Source organism: Mrakia frigida (assembly GCF_051309035.1).
Source record: "Mrakia frigida strain ATCC 22029 unplaced genomic scaffold BDY24scaffold_5, whole genome shotgun sequence".
Taxonomy (NCBI): Eukaryota; Fungi; Basidiomycota; class Tremellomycetes; order Cystofilobasidiales; family Mrakiaceae; genus Mrakia; species Mrakia frigida.
The window spans coordinates 330,662-348,372 of NW_027481276.1; the positions used below are offsets into that span (position 1 = coordinate 330,662).

The 17,711-nt window shown below is 54.2% G+C and overlaps 5 protein-coding genes across 5 annotated transcripts; 3 read left to right on the forward strand and 2 right to left on the reverse strand.

Annotated features, from left to right (window-relative positions):
• Positions 1 to 149: 149 nt before the first annotated feature.
• BDY24DRAFT_412522 (NADH:flavin oxidoreductase/NADH oxidase family protein) lies at positions 150 to 2,233 on the reverse strand (the record flags this gene model as incomplete). The annotated part of the gene is made up of 10 exons (XM_076643071.1): positions 150 to 278; positions 364 to 455; positions 528 to 620; positions 696 to 775; positions 864 to 1,114; positions 1,200 to 1,337; positions 1,417 to 1,584; positions 1,673 to 1,737; positions 1,811 to 1,947; positions 2,169 to 2,233. The coding sequence occupies 10 exons, from the start codon at positions 2,231 to 2,233 to the stop codon at positions 150 to 152; spliced, it is 1,218 nt and encodes a 405-aa protein (XP_076499491.1).
• Positions 2,234 to 3,389: 1,156 nt separating this feature from the next.
• On the forward strand, positions 3,390 to 6,471 carry BDY24DRAFT_379311 (acyl-CoA desaturase). The gene is made up of 11 exons (XM_076639034.1): positions 3,390 to 3,722; positions 3,834 to 3,916; positions 4,143 to 4,320; positions 4,411 to 4,694; positions 4,761 to 4,886; positions 4,978 to 5,152; positions 5,245 to 5,255; positions 5,342 to 5,516; positions 5,620 to 5,697; positions 5,775 to 5,846; positions 5,956 to 6,471. Exons 1-11 carry the CDS (start codon positions 3,626 to 3,628, stop codon positions 6,285 to 6,287), a joined length of 1,611 nt encoding a protein of 536 aa, XP_076499492.1. The 5' UTR covers positions 3,390 to 3,625; the 3' UTR covers positions 6,288 to 6,471.
• A 45-nt stretch (positions 6,472 to 6,516) lies between these two features.
• BDY24DRAFT_230765 (uncharacterized protein) lies at positions 6,517 to 7,735 on the forward strand. The gene is made up of 3 exons (XM_076636631.1): positions 6,517 to 6,740; positions 6,814 to 6,897; positions 6,968 to 7,735. Exons 2-3 carry the CDS (start codon positions 6,819 to 6,821, stop codon positions 7,660 to 7,662), a joined length of 774 nt encoding a protein of 257 aa, XP_076499493.1. The 5' UTR covers positions 6,517 to 6,740; positions 6,814 to 6,818; the 3' UTR covers positions 7,663 to 7,735.
• Positions 7,736 to 9,620: 1,885 nt separating this feature from the next.
• BDY24DRAFT_230782 (uncharacterized protein) lies at positions 9,621 to 12,543 on the forward strand. Its single transcript, XM_076636632.1, has 7 exons — positions 9,621 to 10,030; positions 10,147 to 10,333; positions 10,422 to 10,437; positions 10,591 to 10,676; positions 10,755 to 10,779; positions 10,862 to 11,051; positions 11,134 to 12,543. Exons 1-7 carry the CDS (start codon positions 9,736 to 9,738, stop codon positions 12,387 to 12,389), a joined length of 2,055 nt encoding a protein of 684 aa, XP_076499494.1. The 5' UTR covers positions 9,621 to 9,735; the 3' UTR covers positions 12,390 to 12,543.
• A 543-nt stretch (positions 12,544 to 13,086) lies between these two features.
• On the reverse strand, positions 13,087 to 17,709 carry MSS4 (1-phosphatidylinositol-4-phosphate 5-kinase). The gene is made up of 8 exons (XM_076639035.1): positions 17,280 to 17,709; positions 15,406 to 16,896; positions 15,234 to 15,313; positions 14,770 to 15,139; positions 14,352 to 14,666; positions 13,941 to 14,258; positions 13,835 to 13,858; positions 13,087 to 13,759 (listed from the first exon to the last, which is right to left on the reverse strand). Exons 1-8 carry the CDS (start codon positions 17,544 to 17,546, stop codon positions 13,523 to 13,525), a joined length of 3,102 nt encoding a protein of 1,033 aa, XP_076499495.1. The 5' UTR covers positions 17,547 to 17,709; the 3' UTR covers positions 13,087 to 13,522.
• Between the last annotated feature and the right edge of the window lie 2 nt (positions 17,710 to 17,711).

The window sequence follows — 17,711 nt, forward strand, 5'->3', positions numbered from 1 at the left end:
GAAGGCTGAGGATCAGGAAGGAGCGCTGCATCCTTCCTTCTTCTTGCACACGAGAAGGGACGTAAGAACGAAGCCGAATTCTACATATATTCCAGGAAAAGTCGTCTATAGTCTACCGTCTAAAGATTCTAGGGACAAGTAGGAGACTACTAGGCGAGACCTCGCTTCTCCTTCATCAGCACGTCGACGACCGCTTGAGACGAAAGGTCAGGGATCTCCTTAGACTCCGAGATGGCGTGGATCTGGTAGAGGGAGGATTGCGTTTGGTCGGGGGCGTTCTAAGCGGTCATCGAAAGATAAAAGAGACGTCAGATCACGTCCGTTTTGTTCGCGTCGAATCGAGCTGTGAGGTCGGGGACTCACGACTTTGTTCTCCTTCGCCTCGGTGATCGCTCCGGAGAGAAGATCTCGACAGAAGAACGGTTCGGCGGTGAGAGGTCGAGCGATACCGATGACTGAGAAGGACGAGAGAGGAAAGAGGTGAGTACGGGGAAGAGGCCTCGCCGTCGGAGTGAAGAGGAGCTCACAATCGCAGCTCTTTCCAGAGATAGCTCCCTCCATGGGGGCTTTCGACCTGAAACCACCAGTGACCGCGAGCTTCGTAGACTTGAGAGTGGGTCCTGAAAGGGAAGGAAGTGGAGAAGAACGGGTCAGCGGAACGGATCGAGGAAAAATACGTCGGAAAGTGAACGAACGAATTCGGTCGGCGAACTCGATGAAGAAGGCCTCTCGCTTAACAGTAGAGTCCTTCCTGTAGGAGTAGTATCCTCCAGTCCTGTAAAAACGAAGAGCGAGGTTAGTCAGAACCGAGCACAAGAGCACGGAAGAGGGGAAGAGGAAGAGGAAAGGGGAGAGGGACGAACTCGTAGGTTCCACCAGAAAGTTCGATCAGCTCAACACCAGCAGCCTCAAGCATGATAGCAATCTTCCCACATTCATCGTCGGTGAATCCTCCCTCGGCGAAATCTGCAGAGTTGATCTTGATCGAGAGGAGGAAGTCGTTGGCTGGCACACGTCGCTTGATCTCCTCGAAGATTCGGAAGACGATCCTCGACCTGTTCTCGAGCGACCCTCCGTAATCATCGGTTCGTTTGTTGACTCGACCGGAGAGGAACTGAGCGATGATAAAGGTGAACAAGAAGGAAGGGAGGTTAGCGGTGGTGAATGGTTCGTCGCGTCGAAAACAAGTGGAGACGAACCTGAGAAAGCAGGTAACCGTGAGCAGCGTGGAGCTGAACTCCATCAGCTCCAGCCTTGTAGAGAGTCTCGGCAGCGAAACCGTAGGAGTCGACGAGATCGTCGATTTCGGCGACGGTCATTGGACGAGGTTTGGCGAACTGAGAACGGGAAGAGGAAGAAGAGGAAGGTCAGTTCAAGCTCTCGATCCGACGAGCGATCAGAAGAAAGTATGTTCACAGTCATACCCATGGAAGGAGGGTTCTGGATATCCGACGAAGATACGGGATGAGGGTTGACGTCGTCCGAGGTCTGTCGACCTCCGTGGGTGAGTTGACCGATGAGGAGAGATCCGTGAGCCTTAGCGGCGGCAATCACAGGCTTGAAGGCAGCGACGGCGTCCCAGGGCTAAGGGAGACGAGGGAAACGACGAGAGGGGGAAGAAACGATGAGCGACGCGTCGAAATCGAAGAGAGAATCGAAAGTCAAAGCTCACGGATCGCTTGTCGATAACGGCGTTTTTCTTGGCCTCTAGAGCAGTCCTATCAACGGGAAGGTTTCCTGAGGAAGGGTTGAAGTGAATAATCAAAGGTGAGCTTTCTTGTTGAAGCTTATGGAGGAAGAGAGAGCTCACCAAGGACGATGATTCCGATGGATCCCTGACCCCACTTCTCGTAGACCGCAAGGTACTCGGGGGTGGGCTTTCCTCGAAGGTCGTGGTTTTCCTTGTCGTAGGTGCACAGCCTTTCGGTCATGGCGGATTTGAGGAATCTGGAGAAAGAGGGAAGCACGACGTGGCCAAATCCGAGAGAGAGGAAGAAGGTCAGCTCGAGTTTTACCGTCCCACTTCCCACTAATGACAAAGCCCCAATCCTAGTCGAACGCCAGTTGAGGTTTTCGACCAGAAAACCGAGCTCCGTCTCCTGAACTCGAGCTGCGAGAGAGCGAAGCAGCATCGAGGGGAGTCGGAAAGGAAGAAAGGCAGAACGAACCGATTTGGGGCAACTTTGCCGGAGATAGGGAAGGTTACCGAAGAGGCGAGGATAGAAGTGGACATGTTGAGAGAAGAGTTGAGGGGGAGGGAGTGCTGGTTGGTTGAGAAATGAGGTGGGAACGAGAGTTGTCGAGTTTTTGAGCTCGGGAAGTGAGTGGAGGCTCATGACTGTACTTCTTGGAATCGTGTTGAACCATCCCTTGTGGAGGGATCTGGGAATTATGACTCTTTTATGTTATCAATCAGAGTAGGAAATCGTAGCAGAAAGCAACAAGTTCAGCTGTAATTCGACAGAACGGTGTCGAAACGAAGAAGTTCGAACTCACGATTCACATATTCACGCCTGATGGCTCTCTCCTTCTTCTGCTTCCTATCGAACCGAAGCGATAGAGACCAAGAGTAGATAAGATCGGAGATGACTTCGAGCCTTGATCCATTCTTTGACCAAGAGAGATCTGTAAGTCCAGCGTGTAGAAAAGGCCGCGAAGGCGGAGGGAAGGGCGAGTCGAGCATCTTTCATCCCTCCAGTGGCACGGTAGGAACCTGGTGAGTCTAGGCAGATTCAAGATCCCCGGAGCCGCATCGAGGTCGGCGTAAGGTTTGTGTAATCGAAGACGGGGAGCGGAAGGAGAGTCGCTGGGGAAGAGGAGGGAGGGAGAAGAAGAACGGAGGGAGAACTCGAGAGCTGCAGTAAGGCTGAGAGAGCCGAGTAGTGTTCTGGAAGAATGTCGGTAGTGAGGGTGACTTGGGGTCGAGATCGAGGAGGAAGTGGAGAGGGCATAGGGAAGAGCGAGAAGGAAGTCGTGATGGGTGAAGGGAGGAAGGGAAAAACGGTGAGCTCGCGGTTCCTCTTCCCTTTCCACCTCTGACGATCACTGGACGCTCTCAACGCTCAGATTTTCCACACGACAGCGGCTCAGGGACCTCATCTCGTCAAACTCCATTCCTCCAGAACCTCGAGCAATCTTTCTTGCCTCTGGAGAGACTCAAGACGAAACAGCTGGAGCTCATCCCTCCTCCTCCTTCCCCTCCTCCCTTGCTCGGCCATCGGAGACTTCAACCCCGCTCCCTCGACGACGCTCACTACTTCCTTGATATCTACAGATCAGTCCCTATACCTGTACGAGCTCACAGCGAATGAACAGCGACGTTTTTCTGGTTGTTTGGTCTTGATTCCCTCGAAACCCCAGCGCGTTTCTCCTTCTTCGTCTTCCAGCATGTTCGGAACCTCTCTGCCTCAAGGACGTGGAACTTCTTGCTCGATGGGATCGCCCTGGGGAAGGAGATTGCATCCCGTTCAGAAGAAGGGGTAAAAGCGTTGGGGTTCTTGATCTTTCTTCCCCGACCTCTCTATCTCTCTCACTCTTTCCATCTCGACTCTCGTTCACCATCCAACTCCCACCTTCGACCTCTCAGCCTTCCTTCCTCTCCTTCCCTTCCCTCTTCGGTCTCAAGATGGATCAGCAACCTCGACTCAGGACTCCTCCCAAGGACGGTCCTCTCTCCCCTCCTCTTTCTCCAGAGTGCAGGACGACCGCTCTCGACGGCGATGGTGAGTTCGCTCTTTCCTGTCTTCTCCTCCCTGTCTTTCTCCTCGCGTCCATCAGTCTTTCGAGAGCCGAAGTTTACGTCTCTTCTACTCTCACTTCTCGCCCTTTCTCAGATACGACCACGAAGAACCGAAGCCATCCCTCGGAATCGACTGTTCCGACCAACTATGTCCAGGACACCATGGAGAAGCAGGTTGTAAGTAGCTCGTCCCTGCCACTTCTTCTTTTGAACTCTCCGTTTTCGCGATCTTCGAAATCTGAGCGACCAGAATAACTCCCAGTCGCGTCTCCCCAACGCGTCGTTCGAGCGATTCGACCCGCCTCCCCCAACCGTCCCAAACTCTCCTCACTCTTATCTCGAACTTCGAACGCTAACTTCTACTGACTCTGCTTCTCTTCTCTCTTCTTTTCCTCGTCTCAAGGTCCTTCCTCCCATCACTTGGAGCACCCTCCTTCAAAACATCCAGTGGATCTCTTTCCTGGCCTTAACCGTCACTCCTTCGATCGCCGTCTATGGATTCTACAACGTCGCTTGGAACAACAAGACTGCCATATGGTGCTTCATCTACTATCTAGTTTCTGGTCTAGGAATTACTGCAGGTGAGTCCTTTGTTTCACCGAGTCGAGTAGATCAAAACAAAGTTCCGAAGCTGACCCGTTCGTCTCCCTCCCTCCTTCTTTCTCTTCCAGGTTACCATCGACACTGGTCCCATCGATCCTACAACGCGAGTGTCCCTCTTCAGTACTGCCTCGCCCTCGCTGGAGTCTCTGCCGTGCAAGGATCGATCAAATGGTGGTCTCGAGGACACCGAGCTCACCACCGATACACGGACACCGAACTCGATCCCTACAACGCTCACCGAGGGTTCTGGTACTCGCACATCGGATGGATGCTTCTCAAACCTCGACGAGCTATGGGAAGCGCCGATGTCTCGGATCTCTCGAGAATCCCGGTCGTGAAGTGGCAGCACAAGGTTCGTCGCTTTTCTTTTCCGACTCTCCTTCGTGAGCTCTGACCGATAATCTCGTTCCGTTCCCAGTGGTACGTTTACCTCCTCATCACCATGGGATTCATCGTTCCTACCGTCGTCGCTGGACTCGGTTGGGGAGACTGGGCTGGAGGGTTCTTCTTCGCTGGAGCTGCGAGACTCGTCTTCGTTCATCACGTTTGTCTTTCTCCCCTGGACCCTCCTCTCTCATTCGATCGAATCCTCTCTATACGCCGACTAAAATTCGCTCTCTTTTTTCAATCGACAGTCGACCTTCTGCGTCAACTCGCTCGCTCACTGGATCGGAGAGACTCCTTACGACGACAAGCACACTCCCAAGGATCACTTCATCACAGCTCTCGTCACCGTGGGAGAGGGATACCACAACTTCCACCATCAGTTCCCTATGGATTACCGAAACGCTATCAAGTGGTACCAATACGGTGCGTCTCTTTATTTCTCCTTCCATTCTGTGATCCTCGATTGTCTTGAACGCGACGCTAAACTCAATCTCCTCTCCCTTCTTCGCTCGCAGATCCTACCAAGGTTCGCATAACGCTATTTTCGTCTTCTCATCGGAGAAATCATTTCGCTGACTTCTGCTTCCACGTGCTTATCCCTCTTCGTCCCAGTGGTTCATCTGCGTCATGTACTGGCTCGGGCAAGCGACTCATCTCAAGACCTTCCCCGCCAACGAGATCGCTAAGGGACAGTACACTATGAAGCTCAAGAAACTCGTCGACTCGGCTGGGGCTCTCATGTGGCCAGTAAAGAACGACGATCTGCCGATTGTTTCTTGGGAGGATTGTGAGTCTTGCCTCTCTTCTTTTCGTCGCTCTCTCGCTTTCCTTTCGTCGAACCTTGAACCCCGAGCTGACACTCTAGGATCCTCCTTTTTTCGGTTGCTAAGTCCAAGAGGAGTCGAAGGTTCGACCTCTCATCGCCGTTCACGGTTTCATCCACGACTGCACTTCTTTCGCCGACGAGCGTGAGTCCTTTGTTCGCTTCGAAGCATCTTACTTCAATCAGAGCTGACTCCCTCCCCCTTCTCTTCCTATCTGTCAGATCCCGGAGGTGCTCATCTCATCAAGCGAGCTATCGGAACCGACGCTACAACGGCTTTCTACGGAGGAGTCTGTGAGTTACAGCAACGACGCGTCTCCCTCTTCTCCCACTTCTTCTCCTTCTTCCATCTCATCGCTGATCCCGACCTCTCATCCTCTTCTTCCTCCCCTCCCAATTCCAGACGACCACTCCCACGCCGCTCACAACCTCCTCGCCATGATGCGAGTCGGTATCCTCGAGAACGGTTACGAGGTCGAGTCGTTCAAATCGGACTTCCCTGGATCTGAGATCGACCCCGATCGACTCCTCTCCGCTCTTCCTAAGGCTCCCAAGGAACAACCTACCGCCGCTCAAGCCAACAAGTTCACCCTCTCCGTTCCTCCTTCCGAGCAGCTTCGCGTCTCGGTCGTCGTCCCTCCCGTTCGACCTGGAAAGGAGGCTAGAGCTGGTCAGCTCAAGGGATCGAAGAGGTCGGAGGTGATTGGGAAGGCTGCTCAGCTTTCTTACCGTTGATCGATGGGAGTTGAAGTAGATAGTGCGTCTCGGTCGTTCGTTGTTCATTTGGTTTCGATTCCATTCGGTTCCTTCTTCTTCGTTTTGGTTTGGTCTCTCGCTCGTGCTTGTTCTCTTGTTTTTCTTTTCACTACTCTTCTCTCATTCTTTGTTGCAACGTTATCTTACACTCCTTTTAGTTCTACCCTCTTGCTTCGGTTTGAGAGAGGAGAGGAAAGTGCTCGTCGTTGAAGACGCGTCGCTATCAGGAAAGCGGGCTTGAAAACTTCTTGGACTTTCAGCTTCGACCTCGAGACTCCTCTTTCTCTCATAGCTCGTTCTGCTATTCTCGATCCGCCTCGACGGAATCAGTCTGGAACGCGTGTGCCCGTGGGAAGACATCCTGCCTTTCGAGCTGACGTCCGGCTTCTCGTGCTTGCTTCTTCCTTTCTCTTTCCTTCCCCTTCCTCGCAGGTACGATGGATTGTCTTCTCTCCACCATGCAGGTCTTCGGAGACCTGACCCCTGTACTTTCTCGTTCTTGCAGTCGCGATGGAAATCACGCCTCCGAGCCTCGACGCGTCTGAGATCAAACAAGGGGAGGAGAAGGCCGAGACGTTCAACCAAACGAGTCTGTTCCCTTCCCCTTCTTGCCTCGCCTCTTTTCGTTCAGAGCTGAACTCTTCTACACGTCCTTCCAGATCCCCCTACCTCCCGTCCAACCATCGCCACTCCCTCCTCTTCCTCCTCCCGCTTTCTACGACCTCGAAACCAACTTCGTCAAAGCTCCTCCACCGTCACCTCCTCCTCTCAACTCACCGACCTCCCCACCGCCATCCCACGTCATCTCGTTCCGTCTGGATATCTCGAGAATCATGCCCGCGACTGTCGCTTCGACAACGAACATGCTGGACCTTCAGGACGGAACGAAGAAGACGAGCGGTTGATTGAAGAGGAAGAGGAGGAGGAGGAGGAGGAGGAGGAGGAAGACGAGGACGACCTTGGTTCGACCGAGAGGAGAAGCAGTTCGTCCGATGGAAGCGTTCCTCGTGAGATGGGAGATCACGAGGTGAGGGATTTGAGGGGAGGAAGACGAGGAGGTGAGTTCAGTCACGACTCGTTCCTCTTCGCACTTCCCCGTCAGTCGCCGTCGTTTCTGCCTTATCAACCCGTCTCTCATATCATAGCTGACCTTTTACCTCTCCTGTCTTTTCTTAAACCCTTGGGAGGTCGAAGAAGACCTGATATCGAGGAGCAGAAGTCGATGTTGGCCGCTAAAGGTCAGTTGCGACGCGTCTTCTCTTCCCCCCCCCTCCCTCTTCGCTCGACTGAAGATGGCTGCGCTTTTGACCTCACAAACAGATGCTCAAGTTGCTCTTATGAAGGCCGAGGTTGAACAGCTCAAGATGGAGAACGCTCGTCTCAGGGTTGGTCGACGAAGACGACCTTCGGAGGATCAGGGAGGAAAGGAGGAGAACGGGCTGGGATCTTGACGTTGGCGGGGTTAGGAGGAGAGGGATATATCGAAGGTGCAACGATATTCACGTAGTTTTTGAAGTCTTGTGCTTTTTTCGTTCTCGAGTGGCAAAAGGTCGAGATTCGAGACGGAAACGCGTCGTCAATCTTGTCGCTCTCCAGCCTCGTCTGAGATTTTCATGCGTGTGACTACTACGAAAGTACAGATATCGTAGACGAATTGAGTTGTTGAGAAAGGAAGACTTTCTTGGGGTACCGCAGGGTTTGAAAGTTTGCCATGACGACCGACCTCTTTTCGCCAAACTGACAACTTTCCTCTCCCCCTCCTTCCCCCTTGCTTCCTTCCTTCTTCCTCCTCCTCAACAATCATCGTCGCTAAGACATCGGACTTTCGTACATCTTCAGAAGATTGGACGGAGGTCCAGCTCGGAACCTATCAGGTCGTCAATCTCATCAACTCAACGCTGGTCTCTCCCCTCCTCGCTTCCCTTCGCTCCTCCGCCTCCTCCTTCCTTCTCCTTATCTCGTCCACATCACTTCGAAACCTGAACGGAAAGGCTGTGCTCCCATCAGTCGCCGGTACGAGAGCGAGTTGCCGCTTCAACCTGGTTTAGGCTTGAACGGATCCTTGCAAGAAGGAGTGGATTGGGAAGGGAGGTGCGGAGAGATGAGGAGGAGCCTCCGTTTGTGTGTCTCCAAGGGTCAAGCTTTCAAGAGGAGAGAAACAAGGATCGTCCAAATCCTGACAGGAGTTCATATAAACAGGAGAGTTCCTTACAGGGCTCGTAGATCATCCGAAACTCCCTCGGTGAGCTCTCCTTCGACCTCCTCCGTCCCCTTCTCCCCTCTCTCTCGTCTTGCTGATCTGCCCGTCTTCTCCCGCTCACTGGTAGCCGCTATAGAGGTCTCCCGAGATCCCCATTACACTTGCTCAACACGACCCAAGAATCATCCAGCCTGCCAGCGGCAGTTCAAACCTCCTCGACCCCTTCGTTTGGTTCTTTCGACGTCCCAGCCTCTCTGGAACGCCGAGGGATCCTTACGATGTACGAGAACGAGCCGTTGCATCAGAGGACGAAACAGCTCTCTTGCAGCTCTAGACCGCCATCTCTACGACTTCAGCTCGAAAACCTCTCGACTGACGTCGATGTCTATCTACGTTGCATGCTCTGCACGCCCACAGCAAAATCGTACCACGTTGTCCGTGCTCTCTTCTGAGCTAGTGAGTTTTCTTCCTTTCCTCCTTCCTGTTCGGGACGTTTGCTTTTTCCTCCGTGGCTGAATTGCTGTCGCGTCTTTTTTTCTCTCCTCGTGCTCCGAAACAGCTCTAGCGCGTCCTTAGCTCGCCTTCAGCACTTCTGTTGTTCGCTCTCCCTTTCCGTCCTGCTCTCTCATCGGTCAGTTCGACGCTTTCGAGTTGTTCTAGAGAGAACAACGATGCTCCGACGCGCTCACGTCCCTTTTGTTTAACCTCGTTCGTCGTTGTTCTCTCTCGTTCGCAGACGCTTCCCAACTGCTCTCGTTCTCGCCAAAACTCGCCTTGAACTCGTCTGGATTCCTCCCAAGATCTTCTCGAACCGCAGGTATGTCTCTTCCCCTCAACCGATGCTTGTTTTCTCTCGGAGTTCTCGAGCTCATCCCTCTCGCTTTCTTCTCTCAGACTCGTCCCTGCTGCGATCCTTGATTGCGGGTGGCCAGTTCGATGTTCCTCGTTGGAGTGGTGATCAAGCGTCTCAAGCAAAACTTGAGGTGGTCGAGCCATCAATTGGTATTGGAAGTCATCGCGTCGCGGAAAACTCCGGGGGAGGGAACAGAAGATCTACACGAGGGAAGGAGGAGGGGAAGAAAAAGCCGCGCTAGTCTTCCGGCTCCCTAGCTCACAAAACTCACCCTCCTCTTCCTCTTCGGGCCAGTCCTACCCCTCTCCTCTTTTTTTCGTCCCAGACAAACTGGCGCTTCTGCCACCCAACCCTCACTCTCAGAACGACTCGACATGTCCCTCCGGGAACGCCTTCTCTCTACGGTCGACTCCTTCTTCCTCGCCATCACCTCCAGCGGGGAGATCAACGACGCGTTCTCGGTCGACTTTGGTTCGCTCCTCAACGCTCTCGAAGAGGCTCGAAGGACGACTTCTCTTTCATCCGAGGACGGGAAGCTGGCTTTCGAGGTTGCGAAGACGATAGAAGAGCTTGTGGGAGGAATTCAGCAATTGGACGGGGTCTGCATGGAGTCGGGAAGGGAGCTCGAGAGTCGAGCTGAGAAGGAGTTGATGGCTGGCGAGTGCGAGGGTGAGTCTGCGTCGAACTTTTTTGCTTCCGTCGTGCTCGTTCTCCTCCTTCCTCTCCTCCGCACCCTTCTCGACCTGAGCTGACTCCCGTGCTCCTCCCCTTCCTCCCTTCTGCAGATTCTCGTCCCCAACAGTCCTCTTCCTTGTCTTCCTCACCCTCCACAACCGCCTGCTCCTCCCCCAACTCGTCGACGACGACTCTCTCGACTCGCAAAAGAACTTCCAAACTAGCCGTCGACCCCCTTTCGGATCTCTCGCCTACAACAGAATCCTCGGATAGCAACACAGTCTTCGCACCTCTCAGGTAAGCTCGGCTTCGACTTAGAACGAACCTCTCAGAAGAGTTCAACCAACTGACGATCTCCTCTCACCCCTCCTCTGTTTTCAACCAGGGACTGGTTCCTCGAGGTGAGTTTGATTACCGGCTTGTTTTTCGGGTTCTACTTCGGCCCCTTGGTGCCCAGTCCCGAGCGGTCGAACGTGCAGACCTAGTTCGAGAGAGATCAGGACGAATAAACCTGACGCGAGTTTCCTTCGTGTTTGGTTATCTGTCCCTCACAGCATATGGCCTTCCCTTTCCCTACCAAACTCGAGAAGAAAATTCTCGTTCTTCAGAAGGGACTGACTCTCAACTCGATCAATCTCTGGTGAGCAGGCTTTCCTTCTTCATCCGAGCGTTGCCGTACTGACCACTTTCCCACGTGAATGTCATTTCGTCCTTGCAGGTTCACGAACATGCGACGAAGATCCGTGAGTTTCATTCCTTCCTTTCGATTCGAGTATCGACCTCTACGATGCGACTCTGACTCCGCTTCTTCTCCTCGCCTCACAGGGATGGACGGAGGCTCAACACACCTTCGCGTCTTCGAACCTCAACAAGATGAAATCTCTCGTCGAGCAGTACAACAATCCTTCCTCGGTCTCGTCCAGCACTCCTCCTCTTACTGACGAGTTCATCAAGGAGGTCGAGCGATTGACGACCTACGTTCAAGATCGAGGAAACGGTCGAGTACGAGACTTCGGTGCGTCTCCTGTTCTTTGCGTTCCTCCTCTCACGCTCGAAAGCGAAGCTGAACTCTATGCCCTTTTATTCGGATACCTCAGTGTTGAAGGTACTCCAAGACGGGATCGAGACTACCAAGAACCTCCCCGACGACGCCTTCGAGGATTCAGACGATTCGTCCGAGGACGAGGACGACGAGACGCGACTCGACTCGGAAGGAGGAAGGACGATGGAGGAAGAGGACGCCCAAGAACCAGTGGTCGACGAGCAAGTTTCGAAGGTCAGATTCAAGAGGAAAGGATCGCGGGATCGAGAGGAAGCAGGGGAGAGGAGGGAGAATGTTGGAGGAGGGATCACCCGGACCATCGCGTCTCTTCCTCCCGCCGAGCAAACCAGGAGGTACTCGTTCGAGAGCTCATCCACCGACTCTTCGTACACCGGATCAGGGCCTCCCACTCCCACCGCCTATTGGGATCGCTACAGGAAGGAATCGTTCTCGTCGGAGTCCACCGAACGCTTCGAACTCGTCGACTCTCGTTCTTCGTGTGGGTCCATCAGCCCTTATCCCTTCTACTCTCAGCAACCCCAGTACTCTCCTCGCCTATTCAACACATCCATTCCATCGGACTACCCCGTTCTATCGATCCAAGACGCCTACTCTTCCTTCAACTCTCCCTCTCCCGTCGCCAACACCTACCCTCTGAGCGCGTTGTCTCGCCGTCGTCATTCATCAACGATGATCTACCATCCCCCGGCCCTCGACGGATACCCTCAGGAGGATCTCTCACGTCGATCGTCGCTACCATGGTCGTTCAAAGGAGGAAGAGGGGAGGACCGACCCGTCGACGAAGGAACTGTCGACTCTCCTCGATACCCAGACCGTCACGAAGCCCCTTCAAACCACGTCAACAGCCGTCGCTTTGTACAAGCCTATTTCGACCCTTCGTCTTATCCCCACACCGCCACTCCCTTCCATCCTTCAACGCCCTACGCTCAGGAGACGCGTCCCTCCTCCTTCCACCGTCCCCATCTCGCCGGCGATCCTTACCCCTCCTACCACCATCACCAGCACCAACCTTCCTTCCACGCTCCTTCTCAGCTTCCTCTTCATCGGCAACGGACGATTCTTCAAAGGGAGCCCCTTCGTCAATCCTCCGCCACGAGGAGAAGTTCGATGTCTCCACTCGCAACGAGCTTCAGCGCCAACGACGAATCCCTCGCTCAAGGCTCGAGGAAGAGGAGGTCGAGTGCTCTCCCGGATTTCGAAGGAGGATCCAAACGGACTCGGTACGGGATGGGGGGAGGGAGTGAAGAGGGAGGCGGGGGGAGACGCGTCGAGTGGGTTTCGGAGAGGTGAAGGCCCTCGAGGGGGAGGGAGTCTGTATTTTTCTCAAGCGGAGGTCCCTTATAGTCTACTGTATCCTTATGTCTCGGTCACGTTTTCCTTTTCCCGTCTTTTCTTCTCACGCTCTCGTCCTCGTTCCCTCGTTTCGCACTCTCCTCGCAACTTTGTCACCATCACTAGCTTAGCAGACCCGTCCCCTCGCTGTCCTCACCTTCTCTAGCATACCTTTGAACCCTAATAACTTATCCTATATCCCTAACCGTCTCGCCTCGTCATTCGTTCCCTATTTATCTACATCGTTTTCTCGCTTCCTCGCTTTCTACCTTTGTTTTGCTCGTAAGTCTTGCTTCTCTTTCACTTCCTGCCTTCTCCGTAGAACACTAACTCCTATACATACCCTCGAATACTTACTAGCTACCTTGCACTCGTACCTTATCTTCTTTCCCGCCTTCTCTCTTGCTTTTTTACGCCTCACGCGGAACGCGTCGACTCGTCCAATCCCATGCCCACCCATGTATCAAGATCCTGCTCGCAAGCTTATCCTTCCCCTGGAACGGTTGGGAATGCTCTCGACGCGTATCTCTCCCAAACTGCTCTCGGTCCACTTCAGTTCCCAGCCCAGGACTCAGTCGCGTCGCCCTCCCCTCTCCTTCACTCCTTCGTCCAAACTTTCCTCACTCTCCGCTGTTCGCTCGTTCGTTCTACCACATCCAAGCGCAAGTGCATTTCTAATCCCGAAAAGCAGTAAGAGAGTCGATGTGTAAGATAAAGCAACGAAGAATCGAAGGACGAACGAGAACGAGAACAGCAGGACGAAAGGCGAGAGATCGATCAGAAAAGCAGAGAGAAGGAGAGTGGTCGTGATAGAGTTTCGGAAGAGAGAGAGATCAGGTTGAATACGTGATGGAGAGAACGAGAAAATGTCCGAAGAACGAGAGAGAGAGAGAGGGGGGAGGGAAAAAGGCAAAAGGAACGTGGTGCGAGAACGAGACTCGAAAGTGAACGGGGGAATAGAAAAGCTAGGAGCTAGAGCTGAGTGGGGTAGATAGTTTGAGTTTTGAAAGTGTGGGTAAGTAGTGGGAGGGAGTGTGGTATGTCTAGGCTGAGAAAGGAAGAAGAAGAGGGAGGGAGGTGTCGAGCGAGCTTTATTCGGCCTTGTACTTTGGCTTCTCCTTCTTCGGGAAGATGTGCTCGTTGGTATCAACCTGATCCGTCGAAGAGTTGGGTGGAGGAATGGTTCCGTTGATGGGGACCTGCTCTCCTGCTGGAACGTCGGGGAGAGGTTTGATGTCCTTCGACCGAAGTCCAGCGGGTCGAAGAGCGGGATCGGAGTTGGGAAGGCAGCTGAGGAGGAAGTTGAGGAATCGTTCGCCGTATTCGTTCTGTAGTGGATGAAGGGAAGAAGACTGGTCAGTCGAGCTGCGAGAGGAAAGGAGAAGGAAGAGAAAACGACGAACGGGAGGAACAGCGGAGATGCCATGCTGCGAAGGAAAGACGAACGAATCGACGAGTCAGCACCCATCGCTCTCGAACTCGAACCCAAAACGAAGACCCCAGACTCACTCGATCCTCCGTGAAGCTCTTCCACATGTGCTCGACTTTCTTGACGAACGAGTAAGGCGTGCAGATGTCGATGACTCCGAGGTAGTAAATCACGTCCATCGACTGGTTACACTCGTCCGTCGCTCTCAACCCTCCCTCGTCCTGGTAGAACAAGAAGTGTTTCCTGTCGGCTGTGTCAGCCTCGGTGAGGTGATCTCGAGTTCCAGGATGATCGATCGAACGAGGATCCGAACGAAGGACGGCTTTCCGGAGGGCTTGAGCTTCCTGGTTGTTCTTGACCGACGAGGGTTTCCGACGAACGAGTCCTCCGACGTTGGGCTGGGAAGAAGGGAACGAGAGGAGGAAAAGGAGGCGTCAGTTCGAAAGTCTTCGAAGAGCCTTGACGAGGAGGAGAAGCGAAGAGGGACTCACATCGAACAACTGCAGATTCTGAGCCCTCAGCCCATCCCTGTTCCCTCTCTCCATCTCGTGAATCCCCACCAGCAACGAGTAGTCCATGATGTGCATCTTCTTCAAGAACTCTGCGTCCCTCCTCAGCTGCTCGCTCAGCAAAGCAGCCTTCTCAGGTCCGAGGTCGAGTTTCCGATCCCGTCGAACCCAGTTGATGTCCTTCAGGACGGCTCCCTTCTTGTTCTTGGCCTTCTCCTCGGGGTACTCTCGACCGACGGAGGATCCTTTGAGGTCGAAGGTCTCGTGGATGTCTCGGTGAGGGGGGAAGAGGTTGTTCTGCGAGGAAGGAAAAACAAACAAAAGGGAGAACGAAGGTCAGCGAGGGGTTCTCGACGCGATGAAGCAGCCAAAAATATAGGAAAAGAGAAGATCGACTTACCATGATGACGAAGTGGATCTTCCTTCCTCTCGGCAGCTTAACTCGATGAAGACCGTAGAACCTCGAGAGAAGGGTGTGAGGGTTGCTGGCGACGTGAGCGTGGTACTGAGGGAGGATCTTCCTCAAGAACTTGTGCTCCGTGTGGCTGATGGTCTTGATGATGAACCTGTAGTCCCTCGAGAAGTAGAAGAACGATCCCGATTTCCCTGGCGAACCGAGTTCCGAGAGGATGTATTTGGCGGTGAGGGAGAGGAGGTAGTCGGCGGCGTCGAGGTGGAAGTGGTTGTCTCGAAGATCTCTGAAGACCCAGGGAGCGTAGTCTTTGAACTTGAAGTCGTAGCGAGCTGAAGGCGTGAGTTCGTTTCCGACCCTGTGAGGAGAAAGAGGGAAGGGAAGAGGGTTCGAAGGTCAGAAAACGAAACGTCGGACGCAGAGGAGAAGCGAGAAGGGAGAGAAGAACGCACATGTCGAACGAGAACTTGTGACGAGCTAAGAAATCCTCGGGAGTCAACGGACGACTGATCTTGGCTTGGCATCGCGACACCTGGTAGTGAAGAAAGTGAACCAAGGTCAGAAATCGATCGAGTCTTCGACGACGCGACGAGAAGCAGAGATGAAGACGAGAACGGAACTCACTCCGATCCTGATCCCCGTCAGCATGTTGTACATCAACACGTAATTCACATGATCCTCTCCGATCAAGTTCCCCACCAGCACCCTCGCCTCCTCCTGCGTGGCTGCACCCTTCCCTCCCTCCGTCCCACTCCTCGCCCTCGTCTGATGCGAAGGACCAGCAGAGCTCCCGTCCAAATTCACTCTCGCTCCCTCCTGTCCACCTTCTCCCTCTCCTCCTCCTATCGACGACGTCTCTGTCGCAGCCTGCCTAGCTCGTCTCGAGAGTCTCTCCTTCCTGATCGTCTCCATCTGCGCCAGGATGTCCGAGTCAACAGCTGCTCCGTCCACGCCTGGGACGTCGGTCTTGGACGGTGCTGGAACGGGAGTGGAAGATGCTCGAGCCTGGTGGCTCGAGTGGTGAGAGAGAGTTTTGTGGAGGTTGGCTCGAGGGAGAGTGGGTGGGTTGGAGGGTTGAGGGGAGGAAGGAGGAAGGATGATGGAGTTGCTGGAGCCGGTGGTGTTGCGACGAGTCGGGGAGGGAGGCGTGACGGAGATGATGGAAGCGGAGGAAGGATGGAGGAGAGACGAAGCTGGGATGGCTGGAGGAGTGGTAGAGGTGGCGTTGGCGGAGGGAGGAGTGTTCCTTCGAGCGATGTGACCGTCGAAATAACCCGAGTTCGAAGTTGGCGAAGGGCGAGAAGAGGAGGGAGGAGGAGGGAGGGACGAGTCCGGTCCTACTGGCGAGGAGGGTAAAGATCCAGGAGCAGCGAATCCCATTCGTTCGGTATCCGACTCTGAAGCCATCCTCATTCGACCTCCTCCATTGACGGACGACGACATGCTCGACTTCCTGAGGCTGATCTCGTCGTGGCTGGGGAGAGGAGGAAGCGCGTCCGATTCGGTTGGTGAGGGATCTTCGGGTTCCAGGATGGGTGATTCTCGGAGTGGGATGGTAAGGATAGGTGTGGTTGTACGTTCTTTGGAGGGTACCGGTGGAGGGAGGGTAGAAGCTGAGGAGGGCTCGAAGGGAGGAGGCGGAGGAGGGGAGGAGAGGGAAGTGTCGACTGTCGATTTGCTCGCATGGCCGGACGAGGAAGGGTGGCCAGAGCGAGAGGAGGAAGGTCGATCCAGATCCTCGTTGACGTCTTCTTCTATGGGGGTAGTTCCTCCTTCTGAAGGCGGTGGACTAGGAGGAGGGCCTCCCATCCTCGAAGGTAATTCGTTCGTCTCGAGCGACGGCGGCACGTCTCCGCTCCCTCCTCCTCCTTTCAGCACTCCCTTGATGGCTGCTCCTAACCGTTTCGCTCCAATTTCGACTGCTCCTCCCGTCTGAGCTGGACCTGCTACGAGGACGACTCGGTCGTTTGAGATCTTGTGGACGTGGACTTCTGATGGCGGAGGATGGGAGGGAGGGGAACGAGCGAGGAGACCTTTGGGAGGAGGGACGACGGCGGCGTATTGAGCTTGGGATTGGGAGAGGAGGTGGAAAGGGTTGACTTGAGGTGGTGCGGTCTAGCGGTATGAATAGTAGAAGATCGAGTCAGTCAAGAAGTTGAGAAGGAAGCGAGAGAAGAGCGAAAGAAGGGAGGTCGAGAGGGAAGGAAGGAAGGGAGCGTCGAGGGCTGGTCCAGTCGAGCATCATCTCGACTCGCCTTCCGTGAGATAAATTGAACATTGTACATCTCTGGACGTGCAGAAGCCGCATATGTATTTCTCAGAGGACTGCCAGCTCGTGAAAGTCTTCCTCTTTGACCCTGTTTTCGTCGTAGAGGGGCAGCTCCGAACGGTGAGCTTTCACGCCCCTCCCGCAGTGTGCCCTTCTCTCTCCTCCCTTGCCCTTCCCGTCCCTACCAAGGCAGATTTTCGAACGAGAGATGGTGGGAAAAGGTACTCACGGATCTACTCGTGAAACTCTGGCTGTTCTCCTCCTGTTCGTTCTCTCCTTCCTGCCACTCTGACCTCGTCCCTGTCGGTGTTGCTCGACCTTCTCCTCCTCCTCCGTTGGCTTCCGTCCAGTCATCCGTCGTAGAATGCGAAGAAGAAGAAGGTGCTGCTATCGAATCCTGAGCTGTTTGGAAGGAGGAGGTTGAGGCTGCTGAGGAAGGAGGGAGGTGATCTGCCTGAGAGGAAGGAGGACGAGGGACCAAGAGAGGGGACGACATCCGAACGACCGAGGCAAAGAGCGAAGAGCCGTAGACAGTCGACTGGGAAGGGGATGATGGGGTGTATGCGCTGTGGAGGAGAGAGGAGGAGGGAAGAGAAGAGAGAACTGAGCTCGTTGACTGTTAGGAGGGAGAGAACGAGGAGAAGACGCTGAACTTCGAGAT

Coding starts and splice junctions, on each gene's coding strand:
- BDY24DRAFT_379311 (XM_076639034.1), top strand. CDS start 3,626: ATGGATCAGCAACCTCGACTCAGGACTCCTCCCAAGGACGGTCCTCTC. Junction 3,723..3,833: donor GACCGCTCTCGACGGCGATG/GTGAGTTCGCTC, acceptor GCCCTTTCTCAG/ATACGACCACGAAGAACCGA. Junction 3,917..4,142: donor ACACCATGGAGAAGCAGGTT/GTAAGTAGCTCG, acceptor CCTCGTCTCAAG/GTCCTTCCTCCCATCACTTG.
- BDY24DRAFT_230765 (XM_076636631.1), top strand. CDS start 6,819: ATGGAAATCACGCCTCCGAGCCTCGACGCGTCTGAGATCAAACAAGGG. Junction 6,898..6,967: donor CGAGACGTTCAACCAAACGA/GTCTGTTCCCTT, acceptor ACGTCCTTCCAG/ATCCCCCTACCTCCCGTCCA.
- BDY24DRAFT_230782 (XM_076636632.1), top strand. CDS start 9,736: ATGTCCCTCCGGGAACGCCTTCTCTCTACGGTCGACTCCTTCTTCCTC. Junction 10,031..10,146: donor GATGGCTGGCGAGTGCGAGG/GTGAGTCTGCGT, acceptor TCCCTTCTGCAG/ATTCTCGTCCCCAACAGTCC. Junction 10,780..10,861: donor CGAACATGCGACGAAGATCC/GTGAGTTTCATT, acceptor CTCGCCTCACAG/GGATGGACGGAGGCTCAACA.
- MSS4 (XM_076639035.1), bottom strand. CDS start 17,546: ATGTCGTCCCCTCTCTTGGTCCCTCGTCCTCCTTCCTCTCAGGCAGAT. Junction 14,667..14,769: donor AGATCCACTTCGTCATCATG/GTAAGTCGATCT, acceptor CCTTCCTCGCAG/AACAACCTCTTCCCCCCTCA. Junction 14,259..14,351: donor AGAATCTGCAGTTGTTCGAT/GTGAGTCCCTCT, acceptor CCTTCTTCCCAG/CCCAACGTCGGAGGACTCGT.